Source organism: Acanthaster planci, linkage group LG03, assembly GCF_054643075.1.
Source record: "Acanthaster planci isolate LZ-2023a linkage group LG03, COTS_SCS, whole genome shotgun sequence".
In the NCBI taxonomy this organism is placed as follows: Eukaryota; Metazoa; Echinodermata; class Asteroidea; order Valvatida; family Acanthasteridae; genus Acanthaster; species Acanthaster planci.
In genome coordinates, this window is record NC_141779.1 from 11,142,684 (window position 1) to 11,167,723 (window position 25,040).

The 25,040-nt window shown below is 38.7% G+C and overlaps 3 protein-coding genes across 17 annotated transcripts in view; 1 reads left to right on the forward strand and 2 right to left on the reverse strand.

Moving 5' to 3' along the window:
* The window catches only part of LOC147799645 (uncharacterized), a 78,105-nt gene extending 63,887 nt beyond the window's left edge, over positions 1-14,218 (reverse strand). The window contains exons 1-3 of one of the 3 annotated variants that reach the window (XR_015424659.1): positions 13,517-13,891; positions 12,135-12,315; positions 6,660-6,834 (exon numbers count right to left, since the gene is read on the reverse strand). The gene's annotated coding sequence lies outside the window, so the exon portion shown is untranslated. The other 2 variants (XM_087134137.1, XM_087134136.1) reach the window with 2 other exon arrangements.
* LOC147799642 (uncharacterized) overlaps positions 1-25,040 on the forward strand; it is a 564,475-nt gene that overhangs the window by 143,772 nt on the left and 395,663 nt on the right. The gene's annotated exons all lie outside the window — the stretch shown is intronic.
* LOC147799647 (uncharacterized) overlaps positions 14,957-25,040 on the reverse strand; it is a 291,172-nt gene continuing 281,088 nt past the window's right edge. For all 9 annotated transcript variants that reach the window (XM_087134640.1, XM_087134632.1, XM_087134639.1 and 6 more), the window contains one exon: positions 14,957-17,514. In XM_087134640.1, the coding sequence (XP_086990766.1) occupies positions 17,017-17,514 (498 nt within the window). In that variant the 3' untranslated portion in view covers positions 14,957-17,016. The remainder of the gene's footprint in view (positions 17,515-25,040) is intronic.

Below are 25,040 nucleotides of genomic sequence, written 5' to 3' on the forward strand. Positions count from 1 at the left end.
TTTAAGAAATGGTAAGGAACTTCATAATGATTTGTCGTCGGTCCCACAGGAAGTCCATTTGACCTCTGCACTGCGGACAGCAGCATTGTCCTGGGCAGTTGAACAGATTTTGAAACCAATGTGTATGGCAGCTAGGGCTGACCTGTAGATACATTACGAGTCGTAGCTCTGAGTGAAAGAAGCACATAAGGAAGGCTGTTATAGCACTCACAGCAGTGTTAGCTGGAACCTATCAATAAACATGCTACAATCTGCTGCCACAAATTTGAAAGGTGGACAGATGACGTCCCATGCAGCCATGGCTGTAGTGTTGCTAGAACGTCTCGCTGAAGAGGAAGATCATGGGAAGTTCAACATTATTCAAGGAACAGATCGATGTAAGACTGCTCTATCATCCCAGGGAGAGTGTGTCCGCCACTACGTTGTTGGACCCTGCCATGTGGATCATCTGCAGGTCAACTGCAATGATCCCTTAATTGTCCATTCCATTGATGTGGCTTTGGTTGGCAGTGTGAAAAAAAAGGCAAGAAAGCCCCAAGACATACTCAAAGACGGAGATGACATTATCATTCAGAGCCTCTAGCATGACTGTAGTGAGGTCTGGGCAGAAAGGAAAACTCTCCTTTCCCATCAAAGGAATTTACCTCGATAAGAGGGGAAGAAATGAAATAGGTCAGAAGGTTTAGAGTGTTGGAGCTTTAGTCATGTCAGAATTGAGAGGGGAAATATCGGAATACTGCATATGCGATGAGAAGAAATATGTGCAAATTTACAAAATTAAGGGAAAAGCTATGAAAAGACTCAATACTTATCTACATGTAGTTAAATTGCCGAATATCTATATACATGCTGAACTTCAAGCATGGACTATTAAGGAACAGATTTCCTGAAAATTCTAGACTGTTGGAGCTTTATTAATGTAGGAATTGAGAGGGGAAAAAAATCGGAATGATACAAATGTGATAATGTGAAATATGTACACATTTTCAAAGTCAAGGGTACAGCATTCAAAAGACCTCTCAAACTGAAAGTCGCTATATCTAAATACCTCCTTGATTTACACTGTGGACTATTCAGCACAGATTTCCTCAGAAATTTCGACTGTTGGAGCTTTAGTTATGTCAGAATTGAAAGGGGAAAGATTGGAATGCTACAAATGTGATAAGGCTAAATACGTACATATTTTCAAAGTCAAAGGTAGAGCAAGGAAAAGACTCAATACCTCTGAAAATAAATGGCTGAATATCTAAATACCTACATAATTTGAATCATTGATTACTTACCAACCAATTTCTTGGAAAATTCAGAATTGTCGGCCCTTCAGTTATGTTAGAATTCAGATGGGAAAACGTCAAAATGTACCAAACGAGATTGGGTGAAGTATGTAGGAATTTTCAAAGTTTTGGGTGGAAATAGGAAAAGACTCAATACCTCTCAAACTGAAAGACAAAATATCTAAATACCCTCTTGATTTGAAGCATGGGCTATTAGGGAACATTCGAATGTTCTTTAAAAATTTAGAGTGTTGGGGGTTTAGATATGTCGGAATTGAAAGTGGAAAAGATTGGAATACTTCAAATGCAATTAGGTGAAATGTGTACAAATTGGCAAAATTAAGGGGAAAGGGAAAAACATACAAATTTTCACAAAGTTAAGGGTATAGAAGAGAAAAGATTCAATACCTCTCAAACTATAAGACTAAATATCTCCTTGATTTACAACATGGACAATTTAGGAACAGATTTCTTTAAAAATTTCAACTGTTGGAGCTTTAGATACATGTATGTCAAAATTGAGAGGGGAAAAGATCGAAATGATACAAACGTGATAAGGTGAAATATGTACATATTTTAAAAGTTAAGGGTAGAGCAACGAAAAGACTCAATACTTCTCTAGCTGAAAGTCCAAATATCTAAATACCTCTTTAATTTACATTGTGGACTATTCAGTACAGATTTCTTCAGAAATTTCATATGTTGGAGCTTTAGTTACGTCAGAATTGAGAGGGGAAAAGATCAGAATGCTACAAATGTGATAACGTGAAATATGTACACATTTTCAATGTCAAAGGTAGAGCAAGGAAAAGACTCAACACATCTCAAACTAAATGGCGGAATATCTAAATACCTATATGATTTTAATAATTGAATACTTAAGAAACTAATTTCTTGGAAAATTTAGCATTTTCGCACCTTCAGTTATGTTAAATTCAGATGGGAATACATCGGAATGCACCAAATAAGATGGGGTGAAATATGAACGAATTTTCAAAGTTAGGGGTAGAAACACAAAAAGACTCAATACCTCTCAATCTAAAAGGCCAAATATCTAAATACCTCCTTGATTTGAAGCATGGACTATTAGGGAACAGATTTCTTTAAAAATTTAGGTTGTCGAACCTTCAGTTATGTCGGCATTGAGAGGGGAAAAAATCGGAATACTGCATATGCAATGAGGTGAAATATGTACAAATTTGCAAAATTAATGGGTAAAGCAATGAAAAGATTCGATACTTATCTAGTTAAATGGAAAATATCTAAATACCTGCTGAATTTGAGACATGCACTATTAAGGAACAGATTTCTTGAAAATTTTAGACTATTGGAGCTTTAGTTATGTAGGAATTGAGAGGGGAAAAGATCGGAATACTGCAAATGCGATTAGGTGAATAATATAATTACTTACCAACTGATTTCTTGGAAAATTTTAGATTTTTGCACCTTCAGTTATGTTAAATTCAGATGGGAAAACATCGGAATGCCCTAAATGAGATGGGTGAAATATGAACGAATTTTCAAAGTTAAGGGTAGAAACACTTAAAGACTCAATACCTCTTAAACTAAATAGCTGAATATCTAAAAACCTACATCATCTGAATTATTGATTACTTACCAACTGATTTCTTGGAAAATTTAGCATTTTCGGACTTTCAGTTATGTTAGAATTCAGATGGGAAATCATCTGAATGCACCAATGCATCTTTCCCCTCATGAGGTGAAATATGTACAATTTTTTTAAGTTAAGGGTAGAGCAAGGAAAAACTCAATACTTCTCAAATTAAAAGTCCAAATATCTACATGTAAATACCTCCTTGATTTGAAGCATGGACTATTAACAAACAGATTTCTTGAAAATTGTAAACTGTTTTATTAGAATTAGTTATGTAGGAATTGAGAAGGGAAAAGATTGGAATACTGCAAATGTGATTAGGTGAAATATGTACAAATTCTCAAAGTTAAGGGTAGAGCAGCAAAAAGACTCAATATCTCTCAAACTAAATGGCTGAATACACAATACACAATTTGAATCATTGATTAGTTACCAACTAATGTTTGGGGAAATTTACCATTTTCGGACCTTCAGTTATGTTACAATTCAGATGGGAAAACATCAGAATGCACCAAATGAGATGGGCTGAAATATTCAAAGCTAAGGGTAGAAACACAAAAAGAATAAATACTTCTCAAACTAAATACCTCCTTGATTTGAAGCATGGGCCATTAGGGAACAGATTTCTCTAAAAATATAGTGTTTGAGCTTTAGAGATGTCGGAATTGAGAGGGGAAAAAATCAGAATACTGCATATGCAATGAGGTGAAATATGTACAAATTTTCGAAATTAAGGGAAAAGCAATGAAAAGACTCAAAAATTATCTAGCTAAATGGCCAAATATCTATATACCTGCTGAACTTCAAACATGGACTATTAAGGAATAGATTTCTTGAAAACTTTAGATTGTTGAGGCTTTACTAATGTCAGAATTGAGAGGGGAAAATATCGGAATGATAGAAATGTGATAACGTGAAATATGTACAAATTTTCAAAGTCAATGGTAGAGTAACGAAAAGACTCAATACTTACCTAACTAGATTGCCAAGTGTCTATATACGTGCACGATTTGAACAGTTGACCATTAAGGATCTAATTTTTTGGAAACTTAAAATTTTTGGACCTTCATTTCTGTTAAAAATCACAGATGAAACCATAGCAATGCAGCAACTCAGATGGGGTGAAATACATGTATGTACATGTAGGTATTTTCAAAGTTAAGGATAGAGCAAAGAAAAGACTCAATACCTCTCAAACTGAAAGTCCAAATATTGCAATACCTCCTTGATTTACAACTTGGACTAGTCAGCACAGATTTCTTCAGAAATTTCAACTGTTGGAGATTTTGTTATGTCAGAATTGAGAGGGGAAATGATCGGAATGCTACAAATATAATAAACGTGAACTATTCAGAAAGAGATTTCTTTAAAAGTTTAGAGTGTTGGAGCTTTAGTTATGTTAGACTTCAGATGGAAAACATCTGAATGCATCAATGCATTTTTCCCCTCATGAGGTGAAATATGTACAAATTTTTAAAGTTAAGGGTAGAGCAAGGAAAAACTCAATACTTCTCAAATTAAAAGTCCAAATATCTAAATGTAAATACCTCCTTGATTTGAAGCATGGGCTATTGGGGAACAGGTTCCCCAAAAATTTAGTGTTGAAGCTTTAGTTGGAATTGAAAGGGGAAAGGATCGGAATACTGCAAATGCGATTAGGTGAAATAGGTACAAATTGGCAAAATTCAGGGAAAAGCCACAAATGTACAAATTTTCAAAGTTAAGGATAGAGCGGAGAAAGACTCAATAGGTGAAATATTTACAAATTTACAAAATTAAGGGAAAAGCAATCAATAGACTCGATACCTATCTAGCTAAATGGCCAAATATCTATATACCTGCTGAACTTCAAGTATGGACTATTAAGGAACAGATTACTTGAAGATTTTAGACTGTTGGAGCTTTGGTTATGTAGGAATTGGGAGGGGGAAAAATCGGAATACTGCATATGCGATGAGGTGAAATATGTACACATTTTCAAAGTTAAGGGTAGAGCAACGAAAAGACTCGATACCTCTCAAAGTAAATGGCTGAATATCTAAATACTATTACCCGACAGGTCATATGAATTGACACAAGAAGATGACTTGAGACAAAGTTGTACTGTACTTTTGATGTGGTTTATTCGGCTGGCTCGATGTGCGGCTCTCTGCCCAATTGCCAGAGCTCATAGGGATTTAATACATTTGCTGGACATTCCATTTTTCATCCATCATACAAGTTTCCTTGCCTTATTAGGTATTAGCTACTTTTCTTTGAATATTAATACAGCGTGCATGAATATGTTTGGTTCATTTGGATTTGAGGGTAGGGTTAGTCAAATTAATGAACACTGACTTTTCCTTATAAGGCCAGTGGGCTGCCTCATGACCCATCCAGTCCAGCCCTGCTTTCCTCCCCAAGGGCCTTGTGGTTCAACTAGTCATTCCTTAAGTGAGTCTCATTACTTGGAAAGCGGTTCTATTGTTGAAGGTCAATACGTGCATTGAACTTAAGTAGCAATACAACATGTGCTATTGTAACATGGTGATACATGTATGGGCCCTCCCCTCGAAGCTTAAGTCTCCCGACTTAAAAATGAACAGAAACAACATTTAAAAAAAAAGAGGAAAGCAGTGATAAAACGTACTGGTGACCCTAAGCAAACAAAAATTATTAATAATAATACATTAACAAAAGTTGAGAAATAAAAACAATATATAACTTCATGAAACCACAGAAATATAAGAGAATGAGTGTACAGGTACTGCAATCATGTCCATGGCCAGCATATAGTACGAAGCAAAGAAGGTAACAAACTGACAAATACCTTAAGAAGAATGAACAAATAGCTATTAAAGATAAAAAGGTATATCACATAACTACAGTGAAAGTTCATATTATGACGTCAAGCCTTTAGAATAAATTTCCGATTGTCGTATCCTTTAATTCTCGGAAGATTATCAGGTGGAGTTGTTTTCCTCCTATTGATAATGGCATGATATTTGGTTTTCTCTTCTTTGGCTTGGTGGGGTCGTATTTCTCAAAAACTGCGTCACTGATTGGGAAATTATCACCTTTTTGTTTTCTACGGGGCAAGTGCCACTGTTGAGGATAGGATGTACGTGATATAGAGGGTTCTGAAACATAGAGGTCGGTGTGACCTGAAGTTCTGGTATCTGAGCATACATATAAAAATACTGCCACATGGCAGCAAATGCCACCCAATCCTGCAGGGCATGTACAATATGTTGAGTGTATATGGTGAGATGATTGCCATACTGATATATAACTTGTGTACGTTTTCGATTTTGTCATTGTTGGAAGAAAAGTTGCTTTTAGATAGATAAATGGTGATACTGCAGACATAGGGTGATACATAATATCTTTAACATGCCCTGAACAATAAAGCCTATACCCCTTTCCATACTGCTTGCCACATCCTTTTGCCTTCTCTTTCAAATGTGGCTGGTTCACAAGAAAATGCCACATTGCTCCAAAAGACACAACACCTGGAACCTGCAATCCAAGCAAAGTGAATTACCTAGCATTGCTTCATTTGTTTAGTTTAATCAATAATTCACTCAAACAAATTTTTGGTAAACATGTTATTTTTTCCATGATTTTATTTCATCCAAAGGAACGAGGAATTAGCAAGATTAGTTTATGTTACACAAATTCACATTTGATCTCTGCTACATTTGTAATCATGGTATAAAGATCTGAATTAGTTTTCATGATTATTCAAATACTGAATTGCGTTTTCCTGATTTTGGAAAGTGCGAACTCACTTGGAATAAGTCGCTTGTCCAGCCTTCTTTAGGAGGTTGATGGAAACTTGTAGGGGTACATGTAACAGCAGACACTGTCCTCCCTCTCTCCCTGTCCACTGCATGCTGGGTGTTTTCTGGATCAATCAACAGAGTCTCTGACAGACCCCCACTGATATAATCGTGTACATGTACTCTGCAATAACAAAATAAACAAAGCTAAAAATAACTCATCTTATTCTAATGCTCTTCTTCCACATACATGTACATGTACTGGTATGCTGTAATTGTTAACTGGAGGAAAAGTTCAAGATTGGGTCATTTCAATTTTTCTGATTCAAAACCCCTTTGTTTAACATGAGGCATCTTTATAGGCATACATGTACATGTACCCATATGACACTCACAGGCACTGGCCTCGTGCATGGTTAAAGGTCATGGTCAACAGACCCTGCTACAATTTATTAATAAAGAACAATACAAGAGAGGCAATTTGAGGGCTTCAAGAGCAGTCTCATGGTTTCCAATAGAGGTAGGTTTCCTCTTTAGCCCTAACTCCATAGGCCCTTGCACTAGAAATAGTACTGAATCTAACAAACTCCAACAGCTGTGCACAATTTCAGTAGTTACTGGTACCAAACCTGCCAAACTCCAACAGGTCTCATACGCCATACAGTACTAAACCTGGCAAACTCCAACAGTTGCAGTTTGGCCTGTTTGGTACAGATGGGTCTATGCATTGTCTGTGATTAGAAAAGGATGGTACAAACCTAACAAAATGAGCAAATGTACTTACAATAGAAAATCAGAGTTTGGGGGAGTTCACAGGCATTTATTCGTGGGTGAGCTCACGGCCGCTCCCCAGCACAGTTCCTGGTCAAATGTTGGAGCTACATGTAATTATGGCCTGTACTCGAAAAGTATATAACCTTTCAAACTTCCACACCCTCAAAACTGTTGAATTCTGATTGATTTGGTATGGATGGGTTACTGCTAGGGTACTACAATGAGACAGCATTGAGTAAAGTTGCCAAAATCAAGTAATGTGTTTATGCTGCTTCCAACTTATGTGCATTTTTTTTTTACTTAGTCTTGGTGCAACAACTGCAGGCACACTATTATCAGTGGCCTAATTATCTGTATCTTTATGTTTTTATTCTTAAGGTCATTTCTATTTTCTTGTTGTTTTTCTTGACTCTTGTTCTGAGGTACTACTCAGTTGATGTTGTGCCCTCCTCTTGTGCTGCAGCTGCGTGAAACTTCAAAAAGCTACCCCCTGGGCATAAGTTGATGCTGCAGATTGGGCAGCCTCGTCGTGTTGTCTTTGGTAGACGAGACTTGGTTACTTTCTTGTTCAGTCTGCACCAGCGACACCATTGAGCATTCTTCCCTGGCATCTTCACAGAGTAGTGTAGAGCTGTTGATGAGAGACACCAGCTGTGCTGCAGTTTGGCGAGATGCTGAGCCCCCTTCATAACCTTCAATCAGGCCTTTGGCTACGGCCAAAACAAAATCTGAGTGTGACATCTTGCTGCCCGGATCTCCTGCCTCTCTGTTGCATTCCCTGCTACTGCTGCTGATATTCTTGTCTTCAACTGCTGGATTGTGGTGTTTGAAACAGATCCACCCATTCACTCTGGCGATGTCGATGAGGAAGTATAATATGCCACGTCACCAAAACTATGACTTACGCACACAGGTACAGTGTATGGTAGGCCCTGAGTTGGTCCCCTCTGTCTACTCCTCCCATGTGCTTGGTGTAGTCCCTTGCTTGAGGGGGCGCTGACACACTTTTCACCTTCCGCTTGCCTGTCTTGTCACTCACAACCTTACGCTTCAGGAAATCAGTGGTCGGGTCTCTCCACGCTTGGTGTGATGAAGAGAGCAACATCATCACCCTGGTATCTTTCCAAATGACTTCAGTAAGCTGGCAATTCTGTCGGCTACAGAAAGTTCTCTCTTGGTCTTCTTCATCTGCTTGATCTTTTGTTGCTGTAGGTTGGTGTCTTTGGTTGTGAATTCTTTACGTAGCCCTTTGCTATTGGATTTGACGGTGCCAGTTATGTACGTCTTCTTTGCAAGGAGGCGACGGGCTAGGGAGACAGAGGTGTGTAACCTGTCAGTGAAGACATGGTGATACACTCCCAAATGATGCTTAGCCACTTCCATGACAATATCTATCATCTTTGCTGGCTGATCTGTTCACGTCATGAAGTGAACACCGCGTCAACATGTCTTTGACATTGTTCAATGGGGTTTATTTATCAAAGTATGAGAAAAAAATATAATCAAAGAAAGCAAAGCCAATTTGTAAACTGAGAGATTTTGTTTGGACTTTCTGGTCGATCTACACCATTTTAAGGTTGATCATAAAAAAATACTTGTCAGTCCAAAATAAAGTTTGCCAGGCCTCTCTCGAGAAATCTTCTCTTTAAAGTTACCCAATCATTTTGCCATTCTGAACAGAATTTTAGCAGAATACAACTTTCTAAGTAACTTACTTCATGTGATTTATAGACACTTTCCTACTTTTAGGACTACTTTTGAAACATGCCTAGAACAATAGTGATCAGTATCGTTATACAGAATAACCTTTAAATTGTTGCCTGTTCTTTTCCTTTAATGATGAATCATACAAATAACCTATACTCTTGTTTAATGGCAGACACTAGTAACGCAAGATGACCAGAAGAACAACCAGTCCATCAACTCGACCAGGTCTCCAATGGTGGAAACTCCAACACCATATCAGGCTGGCGACTATCAACTTGAAGGAACCTCCTGCAGTGACGGTGTATACTAGGAATCTTGAATTGCTTGGCTTTACTTTCAACTTGCATTTTAAAATAATAAATCTATACATGATATTTACAACGTGTTCTCCAAATTGGTAAACATTGTGAGTTAATATGAATGTAACTTTTGTTTAGCGTCTTGCTATATATTTGATCTTATTATTTTGTGTGTACTTTTTAGATATGGGACCATATGCCAAGGAAACTGTTATCTACCGGAGGCACTTCGCTCAGGATGGACAAAGCTTTCCAGTGTAAACCCACATCAAGAATGGACTCGTCCTTGTACTGCACAGCTACATCCAAATAGAAGTATCATTGAATTTGTCAGTAGACTAAAACTAAAATCACAGGTGTGGTAGGAGTCAAAGCTCTGTGATATGAAAGCGACAGTTAGCATTGCACCCAAAGGGCTGTAAAAATCCACAACTCTCTTTACTTGTAAACTGCAAATATTTGCAGAATTCCTTATGGTTGTCTTTTGCCAATTTTTTTCTCAAATTAAAGGTAATTAATATGCAAATTGTTTTCACTTAAATGAACTTTCATCTGTAGTTTCTCAGGAGTACAGTGTATGTCAAATACATTATGAGGATACCGTACACGTACATGTGGCATTGATCCTAAAAAATCCCAATAATTGGTGCTGTACTGTTAAAAAAGACAAATAATTATTTATGCAAATTGATCAATTTTATGCATTGCATATATTGATTAATTAATTAGAAAATGGCTTTATTTAAGATAAGACAAACAGTAATGTTTATCAACATACATGTAACCACCACATTAGAAATTTAAACGAAGTTTACAGCTGCCAGAAGTCAGGACATCTCGTTTTATTGACATTTATATCAATTAAATATGCAAATCAGGTACACATTTGTATTTTAAATGTGGACATTTGTAGTAGTGATGAGCAAATTTGTAAGAATGCCAAGTTTGACAGAAATTAAATGTTTCCTTCCAATGTAACCGAATAAAAACCTTGTTTAAGTGAGCTTTTCCTGGAGCCATTCACTTTATAAAGAAAAACAAAGGATGGCCTTTGACCTGGGAGTCAATATTAGACAGTTTTTTACGATATTCAAATGGATGTATCTTGAGAACCGCTTGGCCGTTTTGAATTATTTTGTCACTGTTAAACTCCTGAAGATATGCTCTTTCATATCTGCTATAAATTGACGGTGTAATGAAATAATTTGGAAATCATCTGAAATGCCTATCTGTAATGGTGTATCAACCACAGCTCTGTAGCTTTTCCCCATGTGTATTCCTGTCTCCTTGCAACTAGCTCTGATGGCTGCTCTGAGCTCTTCATCCTCCTGTTTCCTTCTCCTGGCCATAAAATTGGCATCCTTGTACTGTTTTGGAGCCTTTCCTTTTCCTTTCTTCTTATCTCCTTTTCCCTTATTCTTTGAAGATCTTTTGCCATGCTCTAGACACGTCCTTTTCTTTGATGTATCCACAACATTCTCCATGAAAGTTAAGTTCTCGCTCTTCACTTCTCAAACTTTGATGTACATTTTTCACCTCCCTTGCAGTCATGTTGAGAGGCTTTTCTCAAAATGAAACTGGGGTGAATCTTGTGTTGCACTGATATTTATAGGAAATGTTGGTATTTTTATTACAAAAAATACATATTATGCATACCTTGGTATGGATATTATTTAATACTTACATATGTACCTTTGTAAAACACATTATGCATCTTTGTACAATACCAATGACTGTGTGGAATTTTTACATTCTATAAAAATTCCAATACCCTCCTGTAAGTAAATGTACCAGTCTTACCTTTTTTATGCGAAATTCATGTATGGTGTCCTTGACCATGCTGACCAGCAACACACACAGGCAAGTTGAAACACCCAGTACTACTAGTCAGTGCAATATAACCATCCATGTACACTGTACACACACTACATGTACACACACAGTCCAAAGCTGGTCATTAGAGCTCACTGTGTGTTAACTCAGTGAGCTCTACTGGCCAGCCAGCCGGAGCCACCGGTGTCCGTTCACCCAGCAGAGTTCAACACCCACTGTTGTAACCAAGTTGCTAACCTGACAGTACCAGCTCAGGCAAAATTAAACACCATCACCCTGGGCCTACTGTACTAAACCTAGCATAGTACAACACCATGTGCTTACAGTATGGTACCAAACCAGCCAAAACCTTGCAAAACCTGCTGTTGGAGTTTGATGGGCTATGGGCAGTTAGGTGCTACTGGAAAATTCTACATTGCACTTGGAATGAACATACATGTACATGTACTTCTAGAACTGAACCAATGGTACAGTTGACTCTCATAAATACCATTGTTATAACAAAATACTGTTACAAAGAAAAGATTTTGAGAATCCCACTTTCTTGAATCTTATATGTTCTTTGTTTTTCTACTCTTTATAATAAAGTCTTAGTTACTACAGCTTTGTCATAAGGAGAGTCAACTGTACATACCGCGCCATTATTGGTGTCACTTAAAATTATAATGGCTCAACAAAGATATCCAACATCTTTCAAAAGTTCAGTATTCTTCATTATGTCCCCACAAAAGTCATTTCAGAAAGGTTATTTCACTCTTTGCCATTAGCATGATTAATGGTTAGATATCAGTATCAGTTACCTGTACAAGAAATCAGACCCCCCCCCAAAATAATTTACAATATTTGCTATGAAAAAACTCATGTTACTTACCTCTGTACAAGTTATGATTTAACTCCGGAAGTTGAAGCGCCTCTTCTGCATGCCAACCATCTCTTTAGCTGTAGCACTGTTGCTGACAAAAGGGTCTGTTTCAAACTTTGCACCTGGAATATCATCCTCCGTTAAAGATGATGCCATGATTGTGTTACACATTGGCACCATTCTGCACATTCTGTAAGTAGGGAGATGAAAGCTACATTTATAAATTTGAGTTGTTATAATCTAAAAAAAAAAGTCAGTTTCTCCCAAGGCCAACAGCAACACGCTCTTTATTGCACTTTTTAAACAATTAAATAAATTTTCAAATATTTGTGAGAGGAAAAATCACCCTTGATTGTCTTTTTTTAAGGGCACAAATCATTATAGGCTGAAAATAACGTGATTGCTCAATGCAGGATGAATGAGCTACAAGTCATGAGTTTGATTGGGCAATAGTATTCACGATCTCAGTCAAGGCATGGTCTATGACCAGATTGTATTGTTGAAGGGATTCCCTGAATTTGTCTTTTCTGCCATGCTATACTTCAAGGTTTTTGAATACATGTACTGTACCTTCATCCCAAATCCATAATGCAACACTGTGACTTGAACTGGAGAATGAAATAAAATGGTAGCAGATTGTTTTGCAGGTACATGTACACTACACCCATGCGGTTGTGCATAAAATGTATTGCTTACTTGTCATCCAAACCCATAATGCATTGCGAAACAACAAAAGGTTTATTATAGGTAGGGAAATGACTAAATGAGTGAAAGCGCGGTTTATTTGGAAACTCGTTTTCTTAAATAGTCTTTTTTGCATGCAGTTCCATTTTCAATTTTTTTTAAAATTTGAAGTAAAGCCTGCATTTGATTCATTGCAATACGGCACAAATAAGAACAAAGATTTTACAAAAACATATATGTTAATCTTTCAGTTAAAGTCCACACTCATTTTTGTGTACAAAATAATCACAGTTTGCTGTGCATTACACGTGTACAAAACACATCTCAAAACATCCCCACTTCAAACACATTTTTCTTTGCTTTGCAGAGTCCAACAGAATCCAAATTTATATAAAAATATTTCTAATGACATCCTCTTCAAGGTAACATCAGTAGAGCAATGTAGGCCCTATAATAGGGAGGCTAATCAAATTAATTCAAAAAATTATTGATTTATGTTGTGGAGTGGTACTAGGTCTAAGCCTAGGACAGTTTTTACAAAAAGCCTAACCTTGCCCAGCCGTGCACATGGTGCAGCTTACAAAGAAGACAGGGACTGCAAAAATAAGAAGGACTTTTGGCAGGGTAGGCCTGGGCTATATTCTGAAGTGTCTCATGAAGTTGTCGCATTAGACCTATATTTTACCAAACTATTTAGAGATACTTACCAAAGCTTCACGCACAAAATACTACAAATGGAGTCAACCAGCTTTTAGCGAACGAGGCCTGTTCCTCCTTGGGGTAGACGTCAAGTGCAAAGGCTAGCCAGCTGTATGTACATGTACATGTAGTGGAGGTCGCACAAAAACTTTCCTTCCTATCCTTGACAACATAACCCCCGGAAGTGAAAAATTCGGTTATCGACAGCGTCCCCAGCGTTCATAGATTGGGGCACAACAAAAAGCAAAAGGCGACGGACGACGGCAGATATTGAATTCCATACGATGGGCCTTTTGCACCGACTACGAAAAGTATCATAGGCCTACATAGGCCTACATATACCGTGCCAAAACGTTAGCAAGCCATGAAAACAAAAGAGGTTTTCAACGTACCTGCATCGGTTGACCATCTTTTGAGTTGTTTTTGTGGGAAAATGGTACCATATGATGTCCCACGTTTTACCAATGACGTCCTTTTTGTGCTGAAAATCAAAGATTGTATAGCGTAGCGCTATATAATCTTTGCTGAAAATCGTGAAGTTTCACAAAACTTCGAACACAGCATGATCATCGCGGGCCGGGCCGGACGGACAGGACAAACACATGTACACCGCCCTCAATTGGAAAAGGCCAGTAGCGCAAACAAGATAAGACTACTGGAGCTTCAAGCTTCGTCCGAGCATTGGTCCAATTCACTACACACAACGTACACAGAGCAGTGACCTGGAGGTCAAGTACAAGTAGACCGAGAATTACCGCGCTCTCGACGTCGCGTGAAGTTTGTGATTGTGCACGTTACAAGAGGGAGAGGCTCCTGCCCAATCTCCTCCTGGGGAAAGAGAAAATAAAAGTGGGTGAAAATCGCAAATGGGATTTGAAACTGTTTTGCGTTATCCCTGCTTTTGCCTCTGACCGGGGTTTCTTTGAACATTTTTTCCAAATCAAAGGGCCCTCTTTCTTGTTTTTTTCTATATCACAGTTTTGACATTAGGGAAAAGTGAGTAAATCAAATCCAATTAAATTACTTGAAAATACCTCGGCGTTAACACCCTTCTACCTTTAATTCTTTTTTTTTCAGTTTAATGCTGATGAATGCAGTGCCCTCCCCAACCCAGGAGAAATGCCAACACTTATGCCTAACAAGATCCATTTCAGAAAATGAAATATTTCCACAATATAATTCGATGTAAATCAGAGACTTTTTTTTTCTTATCTTATTCTTTTATTCAGGAAAAAAAATTGAGCAATACCTTTTAAAAATCTTCATATTCGTTGGGATATACTCATTAAATCATTTTTCCTTTAATAGCTTCTTAAATTTCTGGAGCAATTTTCAACGAGAGTAATCCATAAGGCATAACTTCCAGGTTTCTTACAAATATACAAGTAACTTAACAGGAACAGAAAGTCGCAAAAAAGGAGTAATAAAGTGCAGTTCAAATCATGGACTTATTATTAATGTCTCAGGCTATATATTTTATTTCATTCAATTAAAATCCCCCGACTATTACACTGATTACAGAAATTACAAAAAGTACATGGAATACTACTCAAGACTTCAAAATCATTTTGTGCACACAAATTCCCTTGGTTTGCCTCAAGTGTATTGACCTTGAGTGGCAAAGAACAGGCCATACAAGATCAAATTTGTACTCTCTAACCCATATTTCTCCAAAATGTCTAAAAGGCAAAGGGCTTGTATTCATTTTACATAAGCCTGACACATAAACAAGCCCATTTTTGATTGGTGGACCATTTTGGAATACAAGATGCATAGACCAAAGGCACTTGGAAGTTTCCTGAAGGAGACTGGACCTGTTCAGTGCTAAAGCCTTAAGCTTTCTATATTATTCTTCTATCGCAAGGTGTTGCCATCTTAAGACTCAAATCTGTGACTTTCAAGACCAAGTATTGCAAATCGGATAGTGAATCTTCTGTTTATGAAAAAAATCAAACAAGTGGAAATGAAGAAACATGAATAGCCATTTACTTCTCAAATCATCCACCCCTTTCCTCTTGTCCACTTGCAGGTGGGTATAATTTTGGCCAAACATTTCAACTCTTGAAAAAGGTAAGTCATGGCCATCAACACAGCCAAATACCACAAATACTGATTTACACAAGTCATCTGAAAGAGTATTTGTAACACATATCTTACCACAACCTCATACTTTCCAACAATATGGGACGTGCCCATGGAGTGGTACATACTACAACAGGGCCATATATGCACTGCTACCAAGTTCAAATTTAACACACAGTGTACCTTCACAGACTTCTCAGACTTTGTGTGTGCTTTATAAACAAAACAGAGCATTGACATGTTTGAATGTCAGTTGAGTTGATCGAGTCAAGGTTTGCTTGAAGTTTGAAACCATTAGCTTGTAGGCCTACCTGTGTATATAGATGGCCAGATCATGGTTACATCCAAAGTGGATTTAGAAAAATAAAAATAAGAGCATATCTTGCTTAAATACAGACATTCAAGGAAAAGGGACCTTCAAGTTTAAGAGTTGCTGTTGAACCTCCCCCTTCCCATTTCATTTGATTTCTCTTTGGCAAGCAGCGACCCTATCAACATACATGTAAATATCCATTAGTCTGTTTTCCAAATTAGTAGTCTCATTTATTTTGGCAAAAGCTTTGTTCAAGTCATGAAGGAGACAATAGGCAAGGACAGTTGTGTGCAGAAAAAAAAGAGATTTTTTCCAGACGCACCTGAAGTGAAGCTCCTATCAGAAATACAATTTTAAGCTTGAGTTAGTTACATTTACTGGCTATGAGTACAGTTGACGTCTTCATTCCACATACTGAGATATGGAATGTGTTTCAAAACATAAAATTCACATTTGCATTACACTTTTATTTGTTGTTTGCATCGTACAATTTTTGTTTTACATCTGCATTTTGTACACATTCTGCGTCAATTCATCTGCAGTAATAAAAATTGCACGATGATCTATGGGTGACATCACTGTTCAAATATGAAGTAAAATAAAAGCCTTCAGAAAACTACAAATAAAGAAAAGGTCTTGACTATTCAGTGATAACTTAAAAAGTTACAGATGTTTGGAATTGAAATAAAACTGTAAGTAGAAATCACACACCAAATTTATTTTAACCTGTGTACAGACTTCCTTGAATGAATCACAAAGGATCAGTCTGTATTCTGACTACATTTAGAAAGGGAAGGTACTTATGACTTTGGGTCACTGCAATTTGTATTAATACTGTAAACTTCCTATCCCTTCACATCACTCCTGCAATGGGCAAGGTTACACATGCTGATTGCACTGCTGGAGTGCAGGACAGCACCTCGGATAATCCCCAGCAAAACAAAAGCAATAAGCAACCAACGTAAAAAACCATACCATAAACAATACCATTTCCCCTGTGTAATTCCAATAATAACAATTCCAGCTTTATTCATTGATGGTAGCAATACAATATCCAGGATGTTTTTCAAAGGGCTGCCAGTAACCACTTGAGAAATGTGACGATCTACAACTTCAAATTACAACTGCAAATATATGAGGATAGTGTTCAGTTTTAGAAGTGGAAGGAAAAACTCCACATGACCATTGTAGAGAGAAACCCACAAAGTTAAGTAAAGACTGAAAAATCCCCATGATAACCTGGGCTGGATTCACAGAAGTGGAAGGTGACAAAAGTGTCACTATGCCAACCTGACGCCCCATTCTACCAGTCCACTTTTCATTGCTGAGCCAAGCAACACTGACACCGAAATAACCCTTCAAGACCATATACTTGTAGTTATGTACAGCATAAATCTGATATACTTTGGTTGAAAGAGCTACATTTTCCCAGTGGACATACTGGTCTGGGCAGTTAGTGGGGAGGCTGAGGCTGGGGCAGCAGCGCTTCTGCATTAATGGGGATGCCTCCAGCGGCAGCATCAGTACCTCCTGCATCCTCTTCTGTGGCTTCTCCTGCAGCTCTTTCTGGATCTTGTAGATGTTCTCAGCCAAGAGGTGATAGTACTCCTCCTGTGACAAGACCAGGCAGTAAAAAACAAATGAGTGAATTAAAAAGTGAGCAAGGGTGAATGCTTTTCCAGGTGAATTTTCTTCAATGGACACTGGTCTTCCTAAGGGGCCACTCTAAATTTTCAGTGTTTTTAAATTTTGATTTTTTTTAATACTGGGTGGGTCAAGGAAATAAATGAAAAAACGAAATTTGCTTTTTTATAATCCAGAAAAAATTATTTTCCTGACTTGCCTGAAATACGTGTAGCGTACACGCCACACATATATAGCTCAGCCACACCAGCATTCCAAAAATGCAATCTTTTTCACCTTCGTTTCCATATACAGACAGGTTGACCTTTCCATTACATTATTATGCAAGTGTAAAACATCAAGGAAGGAGGTGGTTTTTAATGTTAGACTTGGAAGCCGGGCACTTGCAGCGGTGATCAACCACAAATGTAGCAGGTACCAGACGTATTATAAAAACCTACTGGTATACACAGTGAATGTTGAACACCAGTTGCTAATAACAGTGAAATGTTCATCACCTTGAATCTAAGACTAACCAGACAGCAGCAAACTGCATCCAAATCTGTTGGCTAGAGCTAGGTCTACGTCTCCGTTTCAATAGAAATACATATGCATGTGCGTGGAGACGCAGTAATTGACTGTAGGCGTAGCGGTACCTCGGGAGATCCATTTTTGAGCGGATTGGACATGGCATGCTGTTGCGTGCGCGATCGATCAAGATCATTTATTGCAATTCCAGCCATCATCTTGTCACACTGTGTTGCATTGTAGATTTTTACTTGAATATGAATTTATGTCAAATGCATGTATAATGTACACGTACTGGATGAAAATTCAAGTTTTTTAAACAAAATTGGGGGTGGGTGGGTGGATCAAAAAAATATGAAAAAAAAATCGAAATTTAAAAAACATTGAAAATTTTGAGTGGCCCCTAGTCTGTACACAAATCATCAGTGGAAAGACTTTGATGAGAGACTTGGTAAACACCTGCACTTTTCTAAGTGTAGGAAGTGTCCTTGTACATTATACAGAGTTAGTTGTTAGGCTAAGTTAAACTTTCCATTAAGTCAAATATTAGGTTCTATACCAATTTCCAACAAACAGCAGCAATCAACTACTTCTGTTTGTTAATCGGAGTGGTTTTTCCCTCCGAGTTTCAGCAGAGGGATTTGTCTCCTAGTTAAAGACGTTTGGTCCTAATTGGTGATTTATTCCCTTGATAACAGCAAGATCAGAAATCATGAGAAAAGGAACACTGCAAGTCAGAGTAATTTGGCCTTGTTGATGGACATATGCACAGCTACTTTACAGTGTACATGTATACCTGTATTAATTTACAAAAACAGACTAGCAATGAAGTCAGAGCGTGTTTATGCTCCTTGAGGAACTATGAGTGATCAGAAGAGGGTTCTTTCTTCTGAGGCCACAAGCCATATATGTAAAATAGACCAAGAAACTTTGAAACTGTTTTAATTCAACCATACAACTCAGCAATTCAACAAGCAATTCAATAACTACAGTAACACTTCTATTTTCCATTGAGTGTTTTAGAATTGAACTTCAATGTTCTGCTCATCGGGCTCCAGTACAAACTCTGAAGTGCTGGCGCCTGGCCAGGCATTAGTCTCTGGAATTCACATGTGCACAATGTCTTGGTGTATGATTCACGCTGATGCAAAATTCATGTACTGACCTACACGTCTGACTATATTTCAACCCAGTGGGATAAAGAGCCAGCAAGAGGTGTGTTACAATGGAGATACATGTTTTATGCAATTTTGTAACTAAATGATTTCATTACTTCCCCTTTTATTTTACTGATTTCTACCTCTGAATGCTTGATTTTGAAAACAAATATTCAAGTATTTGATGACTGATCAGACATTGAATATCCAGCACAGCTCCGGTTGTTTGATTATCCAGAAAAAGGTATGAATTCCTAAGACAACAAAAGACTGTACATCACTTACCCTACTGCTGGCTTGCTCATACATGTCCTTTTCCATTCTTTGGGCGTATAGGCTACTACTTTTCCCATTCCCTTGTCCTTCATGGCTTTGGGGTCAGGTGATGGAAATACTGCTTGAACTCTGGAAGGGAGAGAAATCATTATTCTTGAATACCCACATCCTATAATTTTCAGCAATCGTTTGCATAAAATGCTTAATTAATGTGTGCTTTGGCAATTTTCTATTCCAAAAAGTTAAAGAAAACATACTGAAATCAAATAGGTGCACTTTTTCCATGTTAAATGCAGTGCCAATTAAGGTGGCAAAATCAAGGTTTTTACTTACAGTTTAAAGACAATGTGATAGCGCAAATCCTGGGTGACAAACTGCTGCCAGGGCTGTGTGTTGCCTGGGATGGGCATGGTAATACCCATGCCAGCGTTGCTGGTCAGGGGAACAACAAATTCGAAAGCTGGCATATCATCAGATGTATCTACAAGATCAATGCATGTGTTGAAAGAAAGTATTAAGAAGGCAGGGTATGACCAAAGATTGTATAGCACCACACAGCGGCGCAAGATGGAGAACTTCACCGTGAATACGCGTAAAACGTTATCATGTGGGCGGCATTTGGGTGTAAATACAATTTGCTTATGCAACAGGCACAGGCAACGTGACAGGCACGTACACCTGGTATGCCTGCATCCATGCATTAACATTCACACTCAAATGGCACCTATGGTGATAGCATCTCTTGGCCAAGTTCGAATTCTCCATCTTGCGAGCTACAAATCTTTGGGCATGACCATAAAAAGCATTTGGTGCACTGCTGCAAGTTGATGAGAAAACAGCTTGTTAAATAGTATGCACACAAAACTTCAAAACCATCAGTGCTGGACGAAAAACCTATTTAGCATTTAATGTATTAATATTATGTACGTATTATGTCTTAATGTATTAAGAGATAATTAAGGTCGAGAATTTTTTTCTTTTTATTGAAAGAAAAACTGACATTAGTCAGGGGCTTGAAAATGACGGTTTTTGAGGTACAGCAAATGGAAAGGCAAGCAGTATGTGTGGATCCGTTTTTCTAGCTGGTGCTTTTTTCAACAGTATCATGTATCACACAAGGGAATTAACTCCTTTCATGTAGTATTTTGTAACATTCAACAGACTCTCTCTGTCTTCATGATCACTGTTTGACTTCTACATAACTATAAATACACCAAGTCACTCCTCTATTAACCCTTCCTATTGAGCTTTTTTTGTAATCATTCCACTCAAATGCAAGGCGATTCAACTGAGACACGCTGAAAAAGGTGCCTTTGGAAGACTGCATTTCAAAAATGCATTGAAATATACATAGCTGTATACATGTACTTGACATTTGTCCTTCATCGACACAAATTTATAACACCATACACCAGGGCTGAGATTGGAGGATAATGAACATCCACAAAATAAACATGAAAAGTTTTAAAGCCCCAACATGGCATAGGTGTATGGTAATATAAAGATTTTAGAGATTCACAAAGCCGTGCTATAAAAATCCTGAAAACAGGATATTTCTGATGAACAAAATTGTGAAATCAGGATAATTCTGACCAAAACAAATCCTCAAATCAGGATAATTCTGATAAAAAAATCGTGAAAACAGGATAATTCTGATGGAAAATCCTGACATCGGGATAATTCTGATGAAAAATCCTGAAATCTGGATAATTCCGATGAAAAAATCCTAAAATCATAACAAATCCCAAGAAATCTCACCCCTGGTATGCTAAGCGTTTACAGACTCAATGTAACCGTCCTCTGTTTTTCACTAAAGTCCTTGGAGGACTTTAGTGAACCTCCTGGTCTTGGTACCCCTGGTATACGGGTCTTATTCTGGGTAATTCCCCATGGTCTTGGTCTCGATAGGCCCCTTGTTTGGGTCTGCCTGGTACCGTGTATCTCCTAGCCTCCGCGGTCTGGGTACCCCATAGTCTTGGTCCCTCCTGGTCTCAGTCTTGGTACCCCCTCGTTTTGGTCTGGGTACCCCCTATAGTCTTGGTCTGGGTATCCCCTGGTCTTAGTCTTGATATCCCCTGACCTCGGTCTTGGTCTGGATACCCCCCGTTCTCGGTCTAGATATGGTCTTAATATCTTGATATGATCTCAGTTACAGTTTGGTCTTGACCATCTGGTCTAAACTACTTCACTGCTTCATAATGTGGCGGGCATCCCCGGGCCTACCCTGAGTTGATGGGATCAAACCAAGCACTATTAGTGGCAGAGTCGATCTTCCCAACCAAAGGCTTTTCCCCACACGAGAGACCACACAGAGCGACCTCAAGGCAAAGGGTGCGGGACCGTTTTGGAGGAAATATACCGCCGATTGTGACCGAGTGTTAATTAGTCTCTGTTGAATTACACAATCAACCTGTAAAGAAAGTAATCCTTGACGAAAGAACTGTCAGTACAGGACGTTCAATTTATTCAACAATAATCAACACAAATCAACAAATGAAATGTACAGTGAAGTGATTGGGAGATTGGTTTGGTTGCCTGTGTATTTTCGTAATTGGATTGAGCACTAATTTAGCGTAGGGCCCCAGCAGCAATACGCCAATGCATCAACTATGCACCATGCGCATCAGCCATTCACTGTGCATCAACCACACACAGCGCAGCTACTAAGTCACACTGCGTCAGCAATGCACCACTGCATATAAGCAACGCACCTCTGTGTAAACAATGCACACCGCTGTGTAAACCATGCACACTACATGCACTGCATCAACAATGCACACCGCGTCAGCAACGTACAACTTGTACAACTTCGTACGAGCTTCACCTAACGTGTATGCGAGCCAGCGTCAGCAACGTACAGCTCTCACAGCTTTGTACTTGCAACGCACCAGCACCACGCAACGCTTCGCACAGCGCTGACAATGCCTTAGCTCCGTGCCAACTCACCAACTTCACTCTGCGAAGTCCAAGACGCAACCAACTATAACGCGATCGCAGCGCTCACTGCGGTAGCACGACCATGTGCGCACAGCGCGCTACGCTATGCCTAGCCAGCACACGTTACCAAGTCACTAGCCAATCAGGTACGTGCACTGCAACTCATTAATAAAATTAGACTAGCTTTAGTCCTATACACTTTCCGTCACAATAATAACAAGTCATACATGTACTTCAGTGCTGCATATCGGTAGTTAAGTCCATCACAAGTCATTCAGTCTTTTGCCAAGTCACAAGCCACCTTATGAACTGTGAAAAAAGCATTCCTTTGTCTTTGTGTGGAGGCAGTGTTGTTAAAAAACCAGGTGTGTGAAGGTTGAAGTGCGCCACCATGCGCCGGAGGTTGGTTATGCCAACTTGCTGCCTCCTTGTGCGTAGTCGTGTGTATCCGACCTGAAATCTGCAGTTAAATTTCCTCCTTTTTCTCCCATTATTTAAATCAGTTGTGCTGGTGTACATAGACCGGAAGGTTTTTAAAGCTTCCTCAAGTTCGTGATTGTTCAGAAATTCTCGCATAAAATGTAGATTTGCAACTTTCTAAGATGGCGGCGTTCCTTGATAATCATATGGAGTTATAGTTGAGTTCAAGAACTGATTTCCTTTACAATTTAGATTTTTGGAGCTTTAGTCATGTTAGAATTCAGAGGGGGAAACATTGGAATGCTGTTAATGCAATGAGGTGAAATATGTACAAATTTTCAAAGTCAAGGGCAGAGCAACGAAAAGACTCAATACCTCTCTAATTAAATGCGGAATGCTGCAAATAGCAATGAGGAGAAATATGTAAAAAAATTCAAAGTTAAGGGTAGAGCAACGAAAAGTTAGTCTGCACCCTCAGGGGCAGACAACTTATGAAAAGTTACAGCGCTATCACAGAGGTAAAACTCTGATATCAAAATTCAGCCGCGTGGTCGGAAGTGCATAAATTACCAGAATTGGGGCTGCAGAGCGCGCTTTCGTTTTAGCTCGAATGCAAACTGTTTCAGTTATGGTCTAGCTTTGCTTGAGTCAGTCAGTGGAGACATCCCAGGCTTTACAAGCTACAGGATATACGTACATTTCCAGCAGTTACTAGTTGCTTCACTTGTTGAGCAAAAAGTCCGTTTGCAATCTACGGATTATAATAATGGGCAAGCAAGGCAGACCAAGAAAAATTGACGGTCCATCCAGTCACCAAGCGGGTTAGACGATCACCGGGCCAACAGTCAAAAATATCGCCGAGGATCTCGCAGCATGACTTGGGGGAGAGGGTGAACAGACGTACACTCGTTACCAGCACGAAATTGGTGGGAACGAGTAAGAGTGCAGTGGGCCCACCCTCGGCTACAGTGCCATCGAGCCAGTCAGTCGATGTCGGAGAAGGTGAGGACAGGGATCGTGAATGCTGGTGCAGTAGGCCCTCCTTCAATGGACCCCAGTACCTTCCGGCCAGTCAGCCGACAATGGACGAAGTGTCGGGACAGGGTTCTTAAATGCCGGAGCCGTCGCCTCAGCGTCAAGGAGACCACTACTATCACTAAGCGGCAGGGACAGTGCCGGAGCAGTGATAATGAATGCACCACCCTTCGCCACCCAGTGGGCACAACACCATTGTATCAATGTGATACAACGTCATGTACCAACGCTGGATCTACGTTGAAAAGACGTCGGATTTGAAAGCTGGAATTCCTCTGGAATACAGACGTTGATCCAACGTGGAACGTTGGATCAACGTCAGTATTCCAGAGGAATGAATCGCGGTTGCAATCCATCCATCCTAATTTTCTAATCCTCTGTTGTAGATTGTCTGTAAAATTCAGAAGAAAACTATAGATCATATGCATGGTCTTTGCCTGTCTATAATTAAAAGTAAAAGCAGTAATGAATCTGTCATGATAAATAAGTTGGGCAAATGGAACAATTCGAAAGTTTGGAAACAAGACTAATCTTGACCAGAATCAAAGTTTACATTGTAAACTAAACAAACTTAAAAACTACATGATTGAATTAAACTGTACTGAAACTACTCACAATACATGAAAGAAAACAATTATTATAGAAATGAAGACTCACCAATGACTTGAGCTGACAAAGCCCCAGTCAGTCAGTCAGTCAGTCAGTCAGTCAGTCAGTCAGTCAGTCAGTCAGTCAGTCAGTCAGTCAGTTACTCAGTCAGTCAGTCACTCAGTCAGTCAGTGGAACTAAAGAAAAGGAAACGTTTCCCCCTAAAATATCTGAAAAAGGAAGTGCAAGTTTTTATCCAACATCGTCTCTTTTTCGTGGAATTCTGGCTTCGTCTCGGCTATACCGGTCCTGTTAGCACACGGAGAATGCTGCATATAATCGAGCATGAATGATCTAAGAATTATCTAAATCTTGCAATCTTGGTGTCATCTGAAAGGGCACATGTTTCTATATCTCTTCCTATAAGTTTCATGTAAATATTTGCAGTAGTTAAGGAAATATCTGCAAAAGGAAGTGCGAGTTCTTGTGTGACTGCTTTATATTTTAACGCAGATGACACCAAAATTGCAGGATTTGGATAATTCTAAGATCTTTCATGCTTGACTATATGAA